This window comes from Eutrigla gurnardus, assembly GCF_963514095.1.
Source record: "Eutrigla gurnardus genome assembly, chromosome: 3".
NCBI lineage: Eukaryota > Metazoa > Chordata > Actinopteri > Perciformes > Triglidae > Eutrigla > Eutrigla gurnardus.
In genome coordinates, this window is record NC_139917.1 from 24,815,050 (window position 1) to 24,836,914 (window position 21,865).

A 21,865-nucleotide genomic window follows, 5' to 3' on the forward strand; every position below is an offset into this window, starting at 1 on the left:
TAAAGGTGCATTGTGCTTCCTTTGATTTCAACCCTCATCTCTACAACAGTAGTTATGTTAGTTACTTGCACTTTACCTACATCGCCTGTGGGGGGCAGTGTTTCGCCTCCCAGCATAATATACACGCCGACCAGAATTCAAAAGAAGAAGGACATGTTTTCCCCGGGTTGCTAAAAGACTCCCTGCATTTTTCAACTAGCGTCAAACTGGACATACCATGACTTGTAGTTCTCAAAGAAACAGTGTCACTTACATGGTGCCGGAGATCTGAAGGAGACGTTAGACGCTCGTAAGTTAGTTGGCATCTCTGAACAGCTAGCTACAGAAGTCATCTGTCAGCATTAGCTCACATGCTAACGCTAGCTGCTGTGTTTCATGTGGGACTGTACTCATTGGGTGTTTCTGCTGTTGTCAGACACGGAGGATGAAGGTGAAGATCCGCCAGTGGAACGGAGTGGCGTCTTGGTTATGGGTGGCTAATGATGAAAACTGTGGGATCTGCAGGATGCCTTTCAACGGCTGTTGCCCTGACTGTAAGTAAACATGAGCTAACGGGATGTTGAGCATTAACGCTGCTGCCTGAAATGTCCACAACTTCCTGCAGGACTTAAAAATGTGATTACCACAACACTTGTTACTGTTCATTTAATCTATTTTTTTTTTATACAAATACGAACACAGTAGAAATTATACATACGTCCCTAAGAGGAGTTTTTTTTTAAATACATACAATTATAATTGTCGCACAACAACTTTAATTTCATATGGAAAAATAAATAATAGTTTGTTTGTTTTTATTTGGGGGGGTCCTTTCGCAAGTTATAATTTACATAATTTATGATGTAAAATATTCTGAAATTTGGTCTCAAATTGGTACTGCAGAACAAAAAATGCAATCCATTCCAATAAATGTCATACGTGATTTCTTCTCATTGGTTGATACACTGTGCTGTGATGGTAACATGAATGATGCAGGAGTAAAAGCATCATAGCCATTCTTTTCAGATATGAGTATTGATAGTGAGTTATCTTTTCTCAATTTTGTAACTGTAACTAATATTAAACTTTTTTGTAGGTAAAGTGCCTGGGGATGACTGTCCGCTGGTCTGGGGTCAGTGCTCCCACTGTTTTCACATGCACTGCATCTTGAAATGGCTGAACTCACAGCAGGTTCAGCAGCAGTGCCCCATGTGTCGACAGGAGTGGAAGTTCAAAGAATGAACCTGCGGTGCCTGCAGAGATTCAGCCTCACAGAGGCCCCTTCCTGGATTTCATTTTTGTATCAACTCTACATAACTATGTTTTTGTATTCCTCCATCTAATGTAATGCAAAGGTAATTTGGATCTTATTGTATTCTGTTTGACATTAAGTATGTGATTTGAATAAAATAAAATAAAAAACTACACCACATGCGCACTATGCCTGCTTGATTACCCCAGAAGCCTCTGGCAGAGGTTTTGAAGCATATGACCTGAATGCCAGCGTGCTGCTGACTGATCCTGACTTTAATCCCTGTTAATGAGATTAATTAGATTGTTTTGTGTTTCCAGTAATCGGCCTCAAACTTCTCTTAAGAGTTTATTTGAAATGGAATTGGAGATTGTATATATTTGATCATTTTGGCTCATCTATCCATTCAGACTAGCTGCTGTAGTTTTTAAAGCTGCAACAGTTTAATTGTTCTGGCCACTTGGGGGCGACGCAGAGCAACATTAGCATTCATTGGGAGGCGTTTCGGGCATCTCATGAATGCCATGATGTTCATTAGTTAGTTGAAAGCTTTTTGGTGCTGAACAGGTAGAGTACAGTAGGTTATCATAGGTTTTGCTAAAAAGAGACGGCTGCCCTTTCACATGAATTTTGCAAGTATGCAAAGTTGTGCCAAAATCCTTTAAATCTGTTCGCTTTGAGCTGAAATTGATAGTCATTGAGCTGTTCATGGCAGTACTTTGATCAGTTTTGCAATCACACATACTAGGACCCCAAAGGAAAAAGCAAATAAACTGACATTTTTTTAAAACTTTATTTAAAAAAAAGTATAAAAAGTCATAGGCCTACTAAAAAGACTAATACATTTTACTGAAAGCGATCAGAAAGCAAGAATTTAAATAAAATGTAAACAAATGTGATGGTAAGGCAGTCAACACAAGCCAATACTGGCCTTCAGAGAGGTGTTAATGAGCCAACACTCAGACGACCTAATTCCAGCAACATGCCAAATAAGATCAAATAATGAATTCAGTTCATTGAAGTAGAAAAAGATCTGAAGCCCTTACAGGATACAGTAAATCTGCATTGCTGGAGATTAAGGGGCAGCCCCTACCAGCAAAAGTTCTCTCCATTCAGCCGTTCTTCAGCCTGCCAGTCGCCCACACTCTTTGACCTCCTGAGCCGAGGCAGCTCCTATAAAAAGGTTGCTGAACTGAACTGTCCATCCCTGCAGTACTGTCGAGTGACTGTGCACTAGGTTTGAGATGAGTTTGCGGCTTTAAAAGCAACATGTTCTCAGTCATTGACAGCAAGCCCAAAGAGCTCCAGCAGCTCCTTGTTGTCCAGTTCGATGAGGTCAGTCGGCTTCTCCCCGCAGTCGTTCTCCAGCTCGGCGTCGCCACCCAGCGTGAGCAGGTAGCTGAAAATAAACACAATGTAACCTACTTAGTGAGAGCTCAAATCTTGCTGCTCTGCCACATTGGCAAACTCAAGGCGAGTTTCTGCCATTCTCCAGTGTCAGGAAGGTCAGTGGGGTGTAAGAATGCAGCGGATCCTCCAGCTACTCTTACCTCTGGCATAGCAGAGCTGGGGCTGTATGTGTGTTGTTAATGTGCTGGCAAATGTAATGTCAGCTGCTCCCTACTGGCTACATTTTTAGGGAAATTAGGAAAAATCTGTTTCCTAAAAGTGTCGGCTTTGAAGCGGTAGCACATCACTTTTGAGAGGAAGCAATAAGACATTCATCCTTCTACAAATGGAATTAATCAGCAATAAAATGCAATCTTATTCAATTCAATACATTTAAGGGTTTTGCTTCTACAGTCTTAGTTGGCCTAGCTTTTGGTTGCTAAATGTTCGATATATACACACACACACACACACACACACACAGTAGATGCTGACCGTGCAATATGTGGGAAGCCGTCGCTGCAGGCCATGTGCAGAGGGGTCCAGCCCTCCTCGTCCCTCTGGTGGACATCTGCTCCGTAGTGGACCAGCAGCTTCACGCACTCCAGGTTCCCAGACAGGACAGCCTCGTGGATGGCAGCCATCCCTGCGTTGAGAGGGCAGTGAGAAATATCAGTTCGGCATTGAGAAAACGGTGTTTACCAGATCAGGGTGATGCGTTTCACAGGCTCTCACCGGAGTGGTAGATTGTGTCTAGGCTGACTCTTTTGGCTCGGATGAAAAGTCCCATCCTCTCCAGCTCGCCGTGTCGTACATAGTCCAGGAAAACAATGTCATTGGGGAAGTGGACATTGCGGATTGGCTTCAGAGATGCAGAGGTCTTGCAGCTGACCGGGAAGCCACAGTCCTGCGCTTTGATTCTCATGGTCTGTGACATGGGGCACGGGTAGTACTTCATCCTGTTCAGATTGACTTACTTTAGGCCTTCCTGAAAAACTACTCAAATCCAGCAACCAAGACAAAGTTTGACTTTCTTCCAGTCTTAAAAATCGAAGCAGATGTAAAAAAAAATAAGAAACCAAACTCAGTCGTTCCCCTGCAGCAATATCAAGCAGTGCTTCTCAGTGTGGCTCTCTTGCCGTCTAGTGTCCCCCTGCATATCAGCAGGGTCTCTTTATACTCTCGGTCAGGCTATTTTAGGACACAACACCTCACAGATCCAGTGGCGCGATTCAGAAGATGAGTAGCCCTCTGGGAGGACACCCCCCTACTAGCATGTCACAAGCCCGATAGAAGTCCCGTCTCCAGACATGACTTTCAGTAACCTCCGCCTCCGTTGTCACCCCCACACACCCAGGTGCGGCCCACTTAAAGATAGTGGTGACACCCCAAGAGCTGAGGGAGGGGCTGGAGGCTACTTGTAAACAACAAGCAGAATAAACAGTGCACTGCTGGAGTGTTGCGTTCTCTGATTTAACTGTAATAGTTTATTTTTTGTACGTTTATCAGACAGAAAAAAAGACGGGGAAAGCGTCATCGTTTTTTTTCAAGCATTTTAGACATCCAGTGTGTCATCTCCAAACACTAAATATCACAGTAACAATGTAGAGACGGTCACATCCACGCTTCCACACAAACCAGTGGGAAGGTGCTGGATTTTTAATGAAAGCAGGCCATGCTTCATCCCGATGTAGCCTGTCTGCTCTCTGTGTGGTGCACTTAAAAAAACATTTAAAAAAACAGAATTTAAGACAACTGAATTATTTTTTCAATTTTTTTGTTTATTGGCCACCATTTCACGTTTTTCCACATCAATTTGGATATGATGGAATGCTTTGTTAAGTTCCCCCCACCACTGTAGCTGTCAAACCCATCACCGTTCTCTACTCAAGCCTCCGCTCCCTGCCAAACAACACACACGCACACAGTACATTCATTCTCCTGGTCATGGACGACCAGAAAATATGAACTGGTCATTCAACTCACACAATTTATACACCAGTCTTTCACACAGGACACTCTGCATTCCCACTCTCACACACACACATACACACTGCTGTGGCAGCAAGGGTGTTTGGTAGAGCCAACCGGGGTGCAGGAGGTACAGTACGAGTGAGGGGTGGGGCTGTGCAATTGTTCCCTTCCACTTCAGATATAACAAGACACTTCTCTCAGACAAATCAGACCTGGAAACTACCAATCTCTAGTCCGCTTTAGCAACCACAGTGAATCTCCGATTAGGCATGAATGCAGTGCGACCTATCAGAACTGGCTATAAAAAAACCCACCCCAGATCTGAGAGCGTGTCCAAGGGGTCAACTCTGCCCCAGCAGGGCCAGCTGGCTACAGCTGGGCACAATGGTTCACCATTAAAAATGATAAGTCCTAAGTTTTAAAAAAGAAAGAAAAAGTCATAGCGACAGCAATTAAATAAAATAGGATTTCCCCCCAAGAAGTTAACCTTTGTTCCATTTAGAAAATAGTCAGTAGCCGTGCTGAAATGAGGAGATTGAACCGAGAAATTATTAGGGAATGAAGACTTCCTACCAACCACAAGAAAAAAAACAACCGTCTCAGCTACAGATTAGGAGGGTCCTTTGTGCTACAGTGAAATAGCTCTGTGGGGTTTATTTTAGTGAAGACATTGCAAAATAAACATCTATAGGATGGCCCCTGTCCCCTGAGAGATCAGTCAAAACAACCACACAAAACTCTGGTCCTCTGGATGTCCATCAGAGGGAAAAGAACATTGGCAGCCCCTCCGTACCTACAAATACAGGTTACAACAGGCTAGCTCATACCCACACTGAACAATGGCATGGTTTTGTTTTTTTTGGGAGGGGGAGCAAATTTGACATGAAACTAAACAAACATTTTTGAAAACTGGATCTCAATGCCATTTTTACATTTGGTTTAAAATATACAAGGCAAACAGCTGATGTGGAGCTTTGTAGAGAAGGCATAGAGGTCTCCCATAGAGGTGGTGCGCTGTTCCACAGAGTCCCACTCCCCCCCCCCAGGTGCGACAAGACGAGTCTGGCCGGAAGTTGCGAGGTTGGAGTTGTGGCTGGCAAAAAGGCCCTGCCGTGCCACGGGTGGCCTGACTGAGTGAGTGGCCGGCTGGCCAGCTGGCCGTCTGACTGACTGAGAGGCAGTTAAAGGAGAAGTATTAATGTTCACAGAACAGGGAAGGTCCACAAGGAAGTGATGGTGGTGATGGTGAATGGTTGGAAGGGTTTGGGGTGGGACTCGGCGGGACTCGTCTCTCCTCTCCCCTCCTCTCCTCTCTCCTCTAACAGCTCTTACAACTCGTCATGTCCATCGTCCTCACCATCAGAGTCCATGTCCTGACCTTCGTCCATATCCTCTAAATCCTGGAGAAGAGGAGGAGAGGGTCATTGATTAAGACAGAGGCTCTCAAAACCAGTCACGCATGCAGGCTTTCTTTATAGTGAATTCAATGTGTGTTATCAACACAGTCACAACCACAGCTTGGCATACAGATAACATCTTCCAGTTTGCGCAGTCATTGCTTTGCGTCTAGTCCGACAACAGGCGGGTAAGGAAATGAGTCAGATACAGGAAGGCCCTAATGTTGACTGCAGCGCGGCACGTGCCGCGTTTTTCAGGTCTCCAGGCACCGCCAAGTAAACATCTATGACAGCTGCAGAAGGCATTAGCACACAGCATTCAGCTGGGCTGCAATTAGACTTCTGAGAAGGGGGTGTAGTGGCAATATTGGCAAAAGATACGAGTAAAAAAGGATAGCATACCTAGTTAGAATGTAACATACATGTTGGCAGTTGGATTTTTAATACCATTCATTTACATAATTATACTCGGCTCAAATATGGTTAGAAAAATCTTACTAGAAGTCCCCTATTTTTTCCCCTAATTCCACTTTAATTACTCATGAAACATCTCAAACTAGAGCTATTACTAGAAAACAATGAGAACAATAAGCCTCTCAATCCGCACACCGACACTACCCTCTCAATGTAGCAGCTGCTGTTCTTGTTTTAGTCACCGTCCTCTCCAGTTTCCCCTCATTGATGGCAACCTCCTTCAACCAATATGTCCCCACAGGTGTGAGGTATCAGTATGCAGACTAAACAAAACAATATACAAGTTTGTCCAGTCACAACTGAGTACTGCATACTAAGTGACATTTTTGTGCGAGCATAATGCTTCATTTGTGTAGTCTCAGAAGAAAAATAAGGGGAGCCAATAGATCAAGATGACCTTAACTAGCTTCATTCATTCATTCATTTAAGCTTTTTCCTACAAAAGCTACAGCTGTGCTTTAACTGCAGTGTCTTACAAAAGTATGTAAATGCATCTCTTGAGGAGATTTTACCTCTGGCTCCATTTCATCGTCGTCGTCGTCTCCTGCAGGGGCGCCGCCATCCTTACCGCCACTCTCCAGGAACTTGGTGAAGCCTTCCAGTGTTCTCTCCCCGTTGTAATCAATCACCTGCAGACATTATTTCTGATTAAATTGTGTTGCATCCCCACCCCACAAAAAAAAGCCTAGAAAATGCAAACACGAATGTGACGTGATTTCATGGGCTCATCCTAAGAATGACTATGGGGTGGCCTTGGTATACACCACTCAGTGAAGGCTGGCACGTGGATGTCTGGTCAATAAACAGGAGCAATGGGGAGGGGCAGGTGCAGGCGTGAGCGGAGAGTGTAGTGAGTGAAGTCATCAAGCAAGAATCTAAGAGAACCATACACCAACGTAATGCTGCAGAAACCTCAGCTCATGTTTCCGCACGTGGTTAAGACGGCTAGGTCAAGGAGCACTAATGATATGGATGTCAATGTCAATTATGGATTATTTCTGCTTATGGAAAGAAAATATGGTAGAGAAAGAAACACTAACCGTGCGCTCTTCTCCTGCTGGGAAGAACTTAAGAGTGGGAAAGCTGTGGACTTTGACTGCATCGATCTCATTGGTTGTGGAGTCCATCTTAGCCACGATGATGTCAGCGCTGTCCTTATACTTTTCTCCCAGCTTCTCCCAGATGGGTGTCAACTGTTTGCAGTGTCCACACCAAGGTGCATCTGGAATACAAAAAAAGAAAAGTGTATTTTAGGATTTAATCATTACAGAAAACATACTGTATATTTACAGATAATTTACAAATTGACCAGTGAGTACTTTTAAATGCAATATCAGTACACGAGTCTTCTTTTTGCCCTGTAATTTAAGCTCTGTTCAATTGGATGTCTGCTGGGAGTTTGCCTGCTTCCAGCTTCATATTGCAGCAGGTTGTGCAAACCTGTCTGAAACACACACTGAATAGGTCACATGCGTCCTTAGCTTCATGAGTGTTGCCCACACCTGTCAGGAAACCCTACAGCCCTACCCACTGTGCATATATTTAAACAGCCAGAGAATGGAAATTCTACCAAAAAAGGGCAAAATTGTATCACTGTAAAAAAAAAAGCAGCTATATTTAACAGATATTTTCCAACTTCGGTATCTGGTAAGAAATTAATTTGCAGAGAGTGGGCTGGGAAGGTGGCTGAGCCCTTAGCATCAACTCTTGGTATTTGACAAGGGCATAGCATTGGGTAAAGTAAGGAAGGACATGATTTGAATTTCAGACAGTGAAGCTAGAACCTTTGCCAAATCTCCCATCTATGAGCAGTTAAGCTCTGACTCCAGAAATAAAAGGCTCTTACAGAATTCCACAAAGACGTTCTTAGTCGGACTGAAGACGATCTCCTCGAAGTTCTTGCCGACCAAAACCTTGACGGGGGTTTTGTCCCAGTCTTCAGGGATGTCCTGACTCATGAGGTGGGGCTGTGAGAGAGGAATACAATTAACATTAAAATTGCATCTATCAATTACATTCATGTGCTGAAATAACTAACCAGTCTCTCTCTTTCACCTTGAGTTTGCCGTCAGTGAACTGTTTGCAGAAACTGATGATGCTCTCTGCTGTGATGGCGTCACTCTCGGGCTTGTACTTGGTCATCTCGTCCTCCAGGGTGATGAGGCGAATGGCAGGGCACTCTTCTTTCTTCAAGCCGAAGAACTCAAGGATGCGCTGGTTGTCGTCCACGTCGCTGTCGATAAAAATGAAGAGAATCTGGACGGGGAGACAAAGGTGGTCAATATTTGAGTCAGTCTTCACAGATCATTCAATATATCTTGTCTGAGCAAAGTCTTACATTTAAAGACGTGTGTTTGACATGCATTCTGTTTATAATCATCACATTTGACAGGTTAAACACAAGTGCATTGGCAGTTCACACACCTGACCCTTGAATCCCTCTGCGGCTTTCTTGAACTGGTCCATTTTGTCCTGGAAGTCTGAAGCAGTTTTGGGCAGGAACATTAGGATGTGGGACTTGATTTCTCCTCCAAAGATTTTAGGAGCAGTCTGCAAAAAACAATCAGACATGTTTGGGAAGAACCCTTAGACTTCTCATCGTTATGGACAGTAGACTGGGAGAAAAATAGATCGTCACGTTGGCATGCATGGCCCCAGTCCCTACCTGCTCTGTGAACTCGATGACCAGAGGCAGCTGGTTGGACTTGATGAAATTTAGGAGGTTTTCTTTGGTAAACTCGCCATCAAAGGTATTGCGGCCTTCATCAAACTGTAGAGGAAACAAGGAAACATTTAGATACAAATATTGTTCTTCTACCTAGTCTGCCTGTGAACACCAAACATAGATTTACCAGACAGACCACTTCAAAATCCCCTGGTAACCCCCAGCTGAAGAAAGAGCCAGCAGCCCAAATTTACTTTTAAGTGTTAAGAATAGCAGTGGCATAGCCGTGCCAAGCAACCCTTACTGGCATACAATAGGAAAAAGAACATTTGGCTGATGGCATGCTGCCAACCCTAAGGGCACTGACCAAGGCTATGAAACTTAAGCCTCAAACCCTCTTGCAATAAACAAGTGAAAGACCCCAGCTGCTTATTGAGACTGAGCCCCTGCTTTGGGAGGGTTTGCCTAACTCTAGACAACAAGCCCACATGTCAGTAGTGTTTGTATAAGGGATAAGTTACCGACATCGATCAGAGGCCAGACAATGGCAGTGGGAGGTCTGACACTTGGTCCATGTGCAAAAATGTAAGATCATCCATAACTCAAAAGGAGAAATTTAGAGTTTTTTGTTAAAGCATCTGCATGCTTATTTAATTACTAATCAAATACAAACTATAAAATGTAAAGCAATTATGCCCATCACACAGTACCAGAACAAAAACAGCTAATGCATGACAGTACACACCATATATTAAAATCAAACTGTGTGAAACTACCTCCCCTGCTACCAGCACCCTTGCTCGGACCACACCTATAAGCTTTCAGTGCATTTTGCACAGTTGTGATGCTATCTTTCCACAGAATTAAAACACCTGACAAAGTACTCAATACTGCTTCTGTGCTGCTCCTATAGGTGTCTCTAGGACCACATGATGACACACAAACACACATAAACAAAACTATTCCATCGTTGCTGTTGCGACTGTTAAATGTATATTAAATTGACTACAGTCATACAACACCTAAAAGCCATCTAAAGCACTTGTGGGAGTAGGCAGGGGTCAGTGTCTTGCCAGTGATTAAAACACTAACCCTGAGAGTGATTAAACATCCTACTACTCCCGACTGAAATATGCAACTTTTAGCTGCCCTATTATTTAAGAATAGATATAGATAAGTAATGAGTGGGCCAGAAAGTTGGAATGTAAGTGTTAACAAGTAATACACATCTTAAATAGACATAAAAAACTCACTATAAAGCCAAGGCAGTAGCAGATTCAGAAATCAATTACTGTAGGATGAGGGAATATCCCCTAAGGAATTTCAGGATTTAAAGAGTTAAGTTACACCCTCACATTAGTCGGTTGCTTGATTTAAAAATAATAATAATAATTTATTGACAGACATATTGGACTGAGATACTGCTGTGCTGATAAGTAAGTGTGTTGATTTCTGGCCTATTCTTCAATGGATGGATGTAGTCAACACAATACAGTCGATACAGGCATCACCTTGGTTTAAAATAAACAAAAAAGCATCATGTGTACATTTTTAATCATCTACGACATGGGAAGAGGGAAAATGTGCATATTTGGGCTAGACAGAAAGCACACAGCTGCCATTTATTCACCCCCTGCTAATAGCCAATGGGGCTACTTGAAAGACGTACCATCACCTAATACAGCTCTTAACCATTCATCACCATCAGCCCATGCTGAGGTCAAGCAAAGCCAAAAGGCAGGCACACGTCTCCAACGTTGAAGCACATCAGACGAGCCAAGATTAGCAGCAGAGAGCGGATACTATGAGGTCGACAGCATCACATTACCAAAGTGTAGATCAGAAACACTGGGGTCTCCAGCAGCTCGTCTCTAAACGCTTACTCATATTAAAGTTTCACAAGCTGACAAGCCCATGAAAAACCCATTTATGACGCAATGACTAGGAGCGGGGGGCAGTGGGTCAATTCTTTTGCCGAACTACTATAATAACGACTCAACCAATTAGGAATTTGTAGCTTACAAAATGTCCTGAAACAATGTTTGAATACTAAATTAGGCTGTCCTCGACCAAAGAAATCCTTGGTCAGCTAACACTTCTTGTTGATTTTGACAACTAATTGAGTTTTTCCACAAAGAATCGCACAAAAGCACCACTTTTAATCTTATGTTTCCAGAGATTTGCCCAAAAGTTTCTTGTAAATAAGTCATTCATCATGAAAAAAAAAGCATAAAAAATCTAATCTACAAGAAAAATCTTAACTTGACTAAGACCCAAATAATCATTTAGTTGGGCTGCTGTTAATTTTATGATCTATGACATACAAATGATTTATTATGGAACAGGGAAGAAATAAACTTGAGAATTTAAATGTCACCTTTTTGAAGAGGACAACACTGTCCTTAACCACCTCATACTTCGAGAAAATGTCATCGTTGGCGGTCACGGCGAAAGGAATGTCGTCTGTGGTCTCAGCTGCTTTTTCAAAGACCTTAGCACCGTCAGATTCAGCATCCTAAAGACACAAAGAAAAACCTCCATTCAAGAAAAGCACTGTGCGTTTTTCTTTGAGCATAATGGGAAATATGCAGAGCATTTATACTAAGTTAATGAAAATACAAAGTGGTTACATCTGCTTTTGAGAGGACAAAGCATCATAGCTTGATGTCGGCAATGGCAAACAAACAGAGCTATACAGTATGCATTAGATGTAAATGAATTGCATCAACCTTTGAATAATCCTACTTGTCCATACTTACATAAAACAAAAAGGGTAGTAGTACACATTTTTTTGTTTAAATCTTAGCTTGTTCTATTTAGACCTTGATCAGAATCATACCTTGAAGAATCCGATGACTGCCACCTCACTGTCAGCGATCAGAGACTCTGCCTCGGTGACGCCGGCCAGTGTGGCGACGGCCGGGCCTGTGCGCTTCTTCAGCCAGTTGACGATGTCATCTGCCTGTCTGCCAGCTGCAACACAACACAACTCAAAAACTCAAGTACTTCTGTATTCACAGACATTTTAATTATTATTATTTAATTATTGAAATAAATTGGGCACAACAACATGATCAAATGTGATCAGCTCTAAGCATATTAGGGAAGGAGGATACAGACGGACAGATCCAAATATATCCGACCTCAACTTAAAAAAAAATTAAAAATCCCTCTATTGTGGTCAAACTGGATTATATGCAAGCACAGAGACCCTGCGCACATTTTCTGCTGTGAAAGTTTAATTTGCATTTTGAATATAAAAAAAAATAGGACAAAAGCAAAAACAGACCACTTCTGCATTTCTCAAAGATCTTGGTTAACAGCTCTTACAACTTCAGGTGGCAATACACAACACTGCTCATGTGTGTGTCTGTGTGTGTGTGTGTGTGTGTACTTTAAGACTCAAAAAAAAGAGAGAAAAAAGTCTAGGTTTCTTTCTGTTGAAATTAAACTGGATTTGAGATAGAGCTGGCTGTCAGGCTGTACTGCTGATGCAACACAGTAGCAACTTCACTGAGAAATGTTGATGAATTGAAACACCACATTCTCTGAGGTTTTGCCTCTCCCAACCCAAGCCTGGCCCAGGCCAGCAGAGCAGAGGGAACGTGAAGAACTGCACATCTTACTACTGGCTCAGATGAGGGGAACGTGCAGGGAAGGGCACAGTCGTGTTGCTCCAACCTGATTGGCTGACTTAATGTTTATGCTGCTGCGTGGATCATATTACCAGGATGAAGAACGTTAATAGGGCTCGCCTTCAGTTATGAGAAGGGATTCTTTATGCCATCTATAAAGCCCCTCATGAGATTACATGATGAAATATTTAATAAATATTCATTCACTCACCAGGAGTTACTAAAGATAACTAGGGATCCGGCCTCTTGGTTGATTAATCGACTAATTGGTGGTTTTGGTCTTAGTCGAGTAAGATTTCTTTAGTGGATTTGTTGTTTTTTTATGCTTTTTCATGCTTGAATATTTATTTACTAGAAACGTATGAGCACCTCTGTGGTGAAGACAAGATTAAACATGTTTTTTGTGTGATTCTTTGTGGAGAAACACGGTTTAACAAATCTGTTAATCAACCAATTGATAGGTTGTCAAAAGCACAATGTGTAGTTGTGCAGTGGGAAAACAAGACCACACTTTTTGTTTTTAAATAAGTGTATGAGTTAATTAAAATACATGTTATGTGACTAAGAACATTATAAACATAAAATCGAAGTCTAGAAGAGTTTAGAAAACACCAATCCAATTAAAAACGTATCTATATAAATGTGTATGTAAATGGAGGTTAATTTCCCACCACTGCCTCCAACTTCTAAGTAATTTGCTTCTCATACAAGAATTTCTGTAAAAAATAAAACAACAAAAAAACAAAATAAATCAGAGTAATGCTCACCAGAGTACTCTTTGGGTGACTCCTTCTCTCCGCCCTTAAAGAACTTGATGGTAGGGTATCCCCGGACTCCATACTCCTGGGCCAGTTCAGTCTCCTCTGTAGCATCCACCTTACCCAGGCGGACCGCTGAACCCTCTGCCTTCAGTATGCCGGCGGCCTTGGCGAACTCTGGACCGAGGGCTTTGCAGTGACCACACCATGGAGCATCTGCAGTGACGTCAGGAGGACATTTATCAGGGCAAATACACACATGTTTGTACTGTTGTTGATAAGTAAACCTAATCTATAGGGTTGGTCATTTTCTGCACAATTTAGGATTAAATTAAATTCCTTCTTATCTTTTATTATTATTGAAAAATAACAGGTTTAATAAAAAAAAAGAAAGGAAAATAGGGAGCACCAACAAGCTAATCATTAGTGATCATCAAATGTAATGATTTTCAATCAAACAGCACTTTATTTCTTACCACTGTATTATTCTACCTTGCCCAGGGAGCACAAGGAGGAAATAGCAATTTTCTAAAACCCTGTACATTACATCTCTCCACATGTTAGAAAAAGGTTAATGTTCCTTGTGCATTGTCCCCTGTTCAAATAAAGAAACATAACGTGTTTCCAGACAACTTTTGGTGAATGCATTTGCTACCTTTTAATAAAAAAGCATTAGTTTCAACTTCACTCTGAGGATTGGTGACTGGAGCAAATCGTTCATCCTATGCTGGATAATTTAAAACGCTACAGTGTAATTTACAAGGCATGGTGTCCAATTGTACATTGTACAAATTCCAAACATTAAAATCACGTGATCAGAAAATGTCCAGCATTGCATCACATTGAATTATTGTGAAAGAACAAAACTTCACTGTTCAGTCCTGTCAATAAAAAAGGGCGCACAGATGCACTTTTGTAAAGTACACGTCAACCTAGCTCCACGTCCCACTTAGATCCCGCCCAATTGACAAATACGTGGGCAGGAGAAAAAAAAAATCCTTCATCCCTCCCATCCCAAACTCATTGGAGAATCTTCCCCCCGTGGTCACCTCTGACTGGTCCGCTGATTTGTCACGTAGTGTGTGTGAGCAGGTCAACAATCTTGACAAAAGTGAAGCGGGATGGGCCTGCAGGCTATGGAGAAGTGTGTCTTTTTCTTTACTAATATCATTGAGAGGTTAAACTAAGTCTAAGAGATGCGTGAAAATGAGAAGTGAACAACTCTACAGTATGAAACCACAGCAGGGAATCGAAACGCAAACAGCGCCATCACATTACTGTTTCTCGCTTCTGGTTTCTTACGGCGTTCATGATTATATTATTACAGCATTATTAAACGTGATGTACACTATCCGCTACCTGCTATTAGCCAGCGTCATCTTAAAAACCCGACGCAGCTGTAGCCAAGTTAAAGCCAGCATATGGCACAAGTTACAACGTGATTAACGTTACTCGTAAAACACGCTGGGGGGTTAGTGCCTTTGGCTGGTTTCGCATCCTCATCAGAAAGCTTTCACTTTGAGGATGCTAGTTAGTTAATAAAAAAAAAAAAGAGGGGGGTATTCTGACTAAGGGAAAACGCATTCTGTTGAACAATAACTCGTCCATTTTTTTCGACTCCGTTGGAAGTACGGTGACATAGCTAGGTGAAATATATTCACGCATTCACGCTAAATTAAGTGCGACGTCGCCGATTAAGTTGCCCACTGACGGCAGCAACTTGTCAGGAGTGTCAAAGTTTGATGCTAACGTTAACCCCCGGGCTGAGTTTAGCTAGCTAGCCGGTGAGCCCCGGTGGAGACGGCGGCTAGCTAGCTGGAGCGGTTTTTTTTTTTTTTTGTAGCTAGGGTTTACTTACAGAATTCAACGAGGATGTTCGGGTGAGCTTTGAGAGCCTCCTCGATGTTACTTTTCTTCAGGACTAGGACATCTTCTTCCTCGCCGACCTCAGCTCTGCTGGCCACGGCCAGTGTGCAGACGAGCAGAAACTTCAACATAGTTGCCGTCGAGTCTTCTTCTTGACGGGGAGACGAGGAGGGGTTTCAGACGCGGTCGGCTGCGAGCACGTTGCGAGAATTGCCTTGAATGTTTGGTCTTGTTATCCTTGTGAAAGGCTGGCGGAAGAGTAGCTGGTATTTTGTGTCTACCGCTACTAACGTGGCAACGCACGCAGAAACCGGAGGGGTCAGACGTAGTGCGCATGCGTATTTATCAGGCCGAAAGCAGCTCGTGTTGAATTGTGACTGGACCGCGGCGGACTGCACCTGGAAGTGAATGACGCTCCCTGCTATCTGCCGGCATACCTCCACATCGGCCCTGAACGACACACACACAGGGATCGTGTCAACAAAAAAACATCCATTTTATATATAACATTATTAACATTTATATATAAAAACAGTTTTAATCATATTGCATTGAATTGTAGTTGTTTTTATACACACCGATGTCTGACACAAATGTACGTTCCATAAATTAAATATGTGAACTAGGTTGTAACTTGGGTATTTTTTCTGACCCCTGGACTATGTTTAAGTATATATATATGTGTGTGTGTGTACAATATTTTTTTCTGACCCCTGGACTATGTTTAAGTATAACTAGATATATATGTATATGTAACTGTGACTGATGCAAATATGGGGAGGGGATTTGTTGTGTGCCGTTTGGTGTGATGTTTTTGCAACAACACTGCTTACATTCTAGTTTAAAAAAAAAAAAAACACTCAAATGGAGCTTTTCATATATACTTATTAATATAATTATGTCCTGGTCAGGCTAGGGTTAAATGGCTGGTTCGCCCAAGACCAATCTCTGCTGGTGTCACATCGTTTTTGGTTTATTTAATTTTCAGATGTTAAGATATCTGAAGATCTGTAGGAAGAAGCTTCAGAAATGTCAGATTGAGCTTCCAACACAGGCAAATAAAATCAAAACAATATGCATGACTTGATACCACTGGCAGGTGAACATGTGTTTTTTTGTCATTTGAGTGAACTGACCCTTTAAGGGAAAGCTTGAGATTGATTTTATGAATTAAGAGAAGATTTCTTCATTCTATTTTTAACCGAATTGTTACTTTTTTTTTTAATAAAGAGGACAAGTTCTAACCAGCAGGAGTTAGAGATGACAAAAGGATAAAGAGATTTGTCATAAGCTTGCAAACATAAGTTGCTACTAAGATAAAGAACAAATTTCCCTGTTGAGTGACAATAAAGGAATTCTGATTCTGAAGATAAAGAGATGCTAGCTGAATCAAATATTGGGGTCTGGTCAATGTGTTAATGAGAAGGGGTATTGAGTTACCTAACTCGTCTGTTAGTATACGTCACCTTAAGTTCCGTTTTTGCACAAGTAAGTGTGTGGTTATGCCCCCCCGAGGTTTTTAGGGTGTAGTTGTTCTTAGTAACACATGATGCAACGGTAGATGAATGAGGAAGAAGCCGTTCAGCTGGTACAGTCAGTGCTCACCTCCAGAAATGTTTCCCCCTTCACACAATCACTTTGGGTAGGTTAATAACAGACACACCTCTCTGTAAAATGTGATACAGTTCAACAGCAAAACAAGGAACCGCCTGCAAAATCATAAGGGTGTAAAAAAATATCAAGACATTTTCAGAAAGTACTCGAACCTTTCTGGGCGCTAACCTCTATAAAATCGTAGCAACCAGGAGCCAGATTGGAACAAAACAGCCGGCTCAGCAAGGAAAAAATACATATATGTTGAGGCGAACAAACTCATTTCGCTTTTAAGGGCCAGCCTCAAATTAATTAAACATGTAACATCAGGTGGTCAGCGTTGTGGGCAATCATCACAATCCTCATATCCTTCTAGTCCAGCATCTGATGGCGGTCTTATCTGCCCTACTTCTTTCAAGAGACAAACGTTTCTGTTTTTGCCAAGCAGAGGGAAAAGGTGACATTCTCAGACATAGGGATAGGATGGACGATGGCATAAAGATGGAGACTTACTAACCTTAACCATTATAGCCCCATGATGATGGGCTGCAAAGTGAGTTTGACATTCAAAAGTTGAGTTTCCCTGGCGACAAGCTTTTCTCAGCCAGATCTATAAATAAAATGCATAAACTAACATGGATAGATTATAGTCTTTGTGCACAAGGTGCTCGGGGAATTAATGCTGTACTCTGTGGACTGTTGTTTATTTGGCTTTCACTCTGTCAATATTTTACAGCGGCTAACAGGTTTGGTGTGGACTTATGCAGTAACGGTGCTTGAAAAAACAAATACTGTATACTGTATTTAACATGAATGTCCCAGTGACAGATTTACATATTATTTCCAGCAGGGACAAAAACAAACAAACAAAACAAAAAAACAGACGGCTTCCCTCTCCTTGCCAAATGCAAAGCATACGTGTCATTAAACGTCTGGCACACCTCAGTGTGACAAGGCAGCGGTCTCTGCGAGCTGATTGGCTGAAGCAGTTTAACAGTTTGTCACTTTTGCACTTGGTGTGACCACATCCTCGAGTCTGCCCCAGAAGACAAACAACCAAGATATCTACATGCCAAAATACTTGACAAACATATTTTTTATAATGATATAAAATGGCTGGTATAATTGCAAATCATCTTTACAGTGTGTAATCGTAACACACCAGCAGAGGCTATCTGTTTATTTTATCAAGGGTGGTTTTTAAATGCAAATATTGCCCTCCCCAACAGCAACTCAACATATTTGATCTCCATATCTCTTCATGTGTTTAACCTTAATGTCACAGCCACAATAAAGTTGCTTTCAATAAGTGTTGCTGGAGGTATACGCTTAGTCATGTCAGAGACCTCCAGATGAGAGATGTGCACTAACAGGACCTAATATTCAGATTATCTCTGTTCCCTCAGCCAAGGACACGAGACAGGAGGAATCTAAATCTCAACAAGAAGAAGCCAAAACAAAACATGACATAAGCCCTGAAAGAGAGCCTGTTCGACCCCTGCCTTTGACCATTTCAGACATCAGTGCCGAGAGGAAGTGTCCCCAACTCACCAACAAATCCACCTTCCTCCCCTCCCCAAACCCCATCCAGCTCACCTTTCTCTACAGCCACCCTTTCCCCCTCCTCCCCGGAGTTCACCGACCAAATGAAAGATCTGGTCACTGCTGGGACCAGATTCACACCCCGTCCTATACTCCCAGGTTCTATCCCTCAAACTGCATCCTCCCCCACCTCCTCTTCCACCACTGGCTCTAAGTCCTCATCCAGTTATGGCAAAATCACCGACCTGCACCACCCCCACCTCTACAAGGACGGCAGAATTATCTTCCATCTCCACAGCCTGATAACAGCATGTTCAGTTACTTGTGTGCAAAATACAGCAAGCTCTAACTGATATGTGCTGGCTACAGGATGGATCGCACTCATTACTTTTTCCAGGATAAGTCGGGGCCCAATACGCTGGTAGCTCCCCTCAGTTCCGGTCTTGATAAGAAATTGAAAAAGGCTAAGCAAGAAGCACCCAACCTATTCTGCAGATTTATCAAATCTAGCATCCATTTCTCATCAACCACAGCCAGTCCCAAAACACTGGGAAGATAATGATTTCAACACACTGAAGCTAGCTTTATTAAATGTCAAAACATTTTTAATCAATGATTTTATCACCAAGCACAATCTTGATTGTGCTGTTCTTATTGAATCAGCTCCTGCCAACTTCAGGTTTATGAGTGAAGCTAGAGTGCATAAGAAAGGAGGGGGAGTGGCTGTTTTGTTTAACGATTCCCTCCAACACAAGCAAATGTCTTATGGAAACGTTGCATCCTTTGAATACGTGGCTCTTCAGTTGAATTCTTCTTCCCGAGTTATGTTCCTAAATGTCTACAGGCCACCTAAAGACTGTGCAACCTTTTTTGATGATTGTTCTGAACTACCGCCTATAATCTGTATTGACTTTGACTGTGTGGTTAAAATCACAAATATTAATATTAAGCTGAAAGTGGTCCCTGGCAAAAAAAAAAGGTCTCCATGGGTATAAGTAAGCTTGGTTACCCTCTAACAGTGTGTACATATACTGTAGCTAATAAGAGAAGAATAAGTATGTTTTAGCATTTAAAGATATTCTATAAATGAAGAATGAAGTTTAAAATTGATCAGATGAACAACAGTAGTCTGAGCTGCACTGAAGGACAAAAAAAGTTACATGAATGACTGCAACAGGATGTTCACCAATGAGCAGGACAAATTCAATGCAGGAGGACAGAATGAAAGACGAGGACACGCTGATCAACGCACCGAGCTCCTGTTTGGACCGAAATGGATGACATCAGGTCATTAAACTTTAATGGGATTTCAATAAGGATGTTGGCAGAAATTGAGGGGAGAGATAAAAGCATACACCTTTAAATAAATGAATGAATGAAAAAAAAAAAAAATCCATCTGCAGTTGCCATGCCAACGCTACCAGTGCAGGCCCCTGAAGTCCTTGAGGCTGTTGGAGGCAGAACATTCAATTAGAGGGGCGCTGTATGACGTGAGTTTAGAATAAATAATGCGGACACTGATGTCATAGCTGGAATAACGGAGGCCAACATTCATTATATGTACCATGTGAGAGGACGTATTTTCAACACCACATTGGAATAACATGCGGTTATGTACATACACTGTTTTGGAGTACATCTGAGGCGTGTGCTCACCTATTAGACATGAAAATGATGCTTTGAGCAAGAGTGTAGTCCACTATAGGTGCATCGTACTCGAGCAGAGTCATTAGACCACCAACTCACAACCACGGACATCCGGTGGAGTCAGTATCGTGTTGTAAATTGCTGGTGTTAGTGTGTCTATACTGCTTTTTACTCTATGTCGCTTCCTGGACTTGCTGAATTACAGCCATGACTATGTCTTTGAGCCTCTTTTGTTTTTTAAACTATTAACTAAGAGTGACAATTGTGAATAACAGGAGGAATTATGTGAATAAATGAATGTCTGCAGCTTCTCACAATAGTATGCACGTTTTGATCTTGGATGCCATGTTCTAGAACAACCCGATTCTGTATAAGTCCTGTATATAAAGGCTGCACTAATAGATGTTTTGACCCACTCCACGGCATCAGAACATAGAGATGTTTTTACCTTATGAAGTTATTCTGGTCAACGTGTTAGTGGACAAAATGGCCAACTACGCATCAAGCAGACACAGAGCAACATTATGATTCATCATTCATCAAGTCAAACATTGACCCTTGTTTGCTTTGGTCTCCACCGACTCCTCTGGCAGGTATCTGGGCTCTTCAGCTGCTAAATGCTCCATGTTCACAATGGCATCCAGGCATTCATTCCATGTCTGAGGTAACATGGGGCTGCACAGGAAGTGAACCTTGGTGCAGGCGAGGACACAAGCATGAGGTGGAACAGGATTTTATTGCAGAGCACGGGGTTGAAGGTCGCAGAATAAGAGAAGCTTGAGCTGGTAGCTGAGAGCCAGGAACTGAGGCTCGAGTTGGGGAAGTTTGGGGCTGAGGAAACAGGTAGCAGACAAGACTGAGTAATGTAGGAACCCGGTCTGCTCTGACTGTAAAACAGAGAACAGGACGAGTACTGAACTGGCGAAAACAAATGAAAGCACGATGGGTAGTGAATTGGCTTAAAGCGTAGCCAAACTGACTGGAGTCTACAATCTGAGAGTGGGAGTGGCAAGAGTATTTATAGAGGCTTGATTATGGAGTAGAGGTGTAGTTGATTCCAGCACACCTACAGATAATCACACACACAGGACCATAAAGGGAGTGGCAGTAGGTCAAAGGGGGCAATGAATTAGATGTAGGCATTTTTCTAATACTGTGATCCTCTTCGGTATTGGCTTAGAGCAATCCTTGTGCCATTTTCAAAGTTTAATTCAAGTTATATCATAAGAAGGGATTCTATTAATATTCTGCTACAACATGGATCCATACAGGATAAGCGGTAGACAATGGATGGATGGATGGAACATGGATCCATGTGGAGGTAAAAGGGATGATATACTTGCTGAATATTACTGGTCGAATGGCGCCCTCTAGTGGTAAACACTGGGGAAATCGCATCATTAAAATGTGATGTAAGTACACTACATTGATTGAAGGTTAAATTCTGCCGAGGAAGTCATCTAAGAACAAAAGTACACAGTATAAGTATACTACGGTATATAAATCTAGCAGTTTCACATATATGACAAAACCTCAGGAGAGAAAATGATCCGAGTACAAATTACATGCAATTTGGTGCAATAGACATCCTAATGAGCCTACACACACCAAAGCCACTCAGTGCAGACTGGGCTTTTTCTTAAGGGGGCCTTAAAGGGACAGGTGCTAAAATTAGGGGTAAATACAGGTTCAGA

At 42.2% G+C, this 21,865-nt stretch overlaps 3 protein-coding genes across 3 annotated transcripts; 1 reads left to right on the plus strand and 2 right to left on the minus strand.

The window, feature by feature from the left end:
• The first annotated feature begins 120 nt into the window (after positions 1–120).
• Positions 121–1,400, plus strand: anapc11 (APC11 anaphase promoting complex subunit 11 homolog (yeast)). The gene is made up of 3 exons (XM_084005034.1): positions 121–289; positions 416–533; positions 1,076–1,400. Exons 2-3 carry the CDS (start codon positions 425–427, stop codon positions 1,219–1,221), a joined length of 255 nt encoding a protein of 84 aa, XP_083861160.1. The 5' UTR covers positions 121–289; positions 416–424; the 3' UTR covers positions 1,222–1,400.
• A 624-nt stretch (positions 1,401–2,024) lies between these two features.
• ppp1r27b (protein phosphatase 1, regulatory subunit 27b) lies at positions 2,025–4,071 on the minus strand. Its single transcript, XM_084005204.1, has 3 exons — positions 3,356–4,071; positions 3,116–3,266; positions 2,025–2,630 (listed from the first exon to the last, which is right to left on the minus strand). Exons 1-3 carry the CDS (start codon positions 3,576–3,578, stop codon positions 2,507–2,509), a joined length of 498 nt encoding a protein of 165 aa, XP_083861330.1. The 5' UTR covers positions 3,579–4,071; the 3' UTR covers positions 2,025–2,506.
• A 309-nt stretch (positions 4,072–4,380) lies between these two features.
• p4hb (prolyl 4-hydroxylase, beta polypeptide) lies at positions 4,381–15,765 on the minus strand. Its single transcript, XM_084005203.1, has 11 exons — positions 15,382–15,765; positions 13,533–13,739; positions 11,970–12,103; positions 11,508–11,645; positions 9,131–9,235; positions 8,890–9,015; positions 8,521–8,721; positions 8,312–8,432; positions 7,506–7,687; positions 6,978–7,094; positions 4,381–5,994 (listed from the first exon to the last, which is right to left on the minus strand). The coding sequence occupies exons 1-11, from the start codon at positions 15,518–15,520 to the stop codon at positions 5,923–5,925; spliced, it is 1,542 nt and encodes a 513-aa protein (XP_083861329.1). The 5' UTR covers positions 15,521–15,765; the 3' UTR covers positions 4,381–5,922.
• Between the last annotated feature and the right edge of the window lie 6,100 nt (positions 15,766–21,865).

Coding starts and splice junctions, on each gene's coding strand:
- anapc11 (XM_084005034.1), top strand. CDS start 425: ATGAAGGTGAAGATCCGCCAGTGGAACGGAGTGGCGTCTTGGTTATGG. Junction 534..1,075: donor CAACGGCTGTTGCCCTGACT/GTAAGTAAACAT, acceptor ACTTTTTTGTAG/GTAAAGTGCCTGGGGATGAC.
- ppp1r27b (XM_084005204.1), bottom strand. CDS start 3,578: ATGAAGTACTACCCGTGCCCCATGTCACAGACCATGAGAATCAAAGCG. Junction 3,267..3,355: donor AGACACAATCTACCACTCCG/GTGAGAGCCTGT, acceptor CTCTCAACGCAG/GGATGGCTGCCATCCACGAG. Junction 2,631..3,115: donor GGCTTCCCACATATTGCACG/GTCAGCATCTAC, acceptor GTTTATTTTCAG/CTACCTGCTCACGCTGGGTG.
- p4hb (XM_084005203.1), bottom strand. CDS start 15,520: ATGTTGAAGTTTCTGCTCGTCTGCACACTGGCCGTGGCCAGCAGAGCT. Junction 12,104..13,532: donor GTCACCCAAAGAGTACTCTG/GTGAGCATTACT, acceptor GTTGTGTTGCAG/CTGGCAGACAGGCAGATGAC. Junction 11,646..11,969: donor CAGTCATCGGATTCTTCAAG/GTATGATTCTGA, acceptor TTGTGTCTTTAG/GATGCTGAATCTGACGGTGC.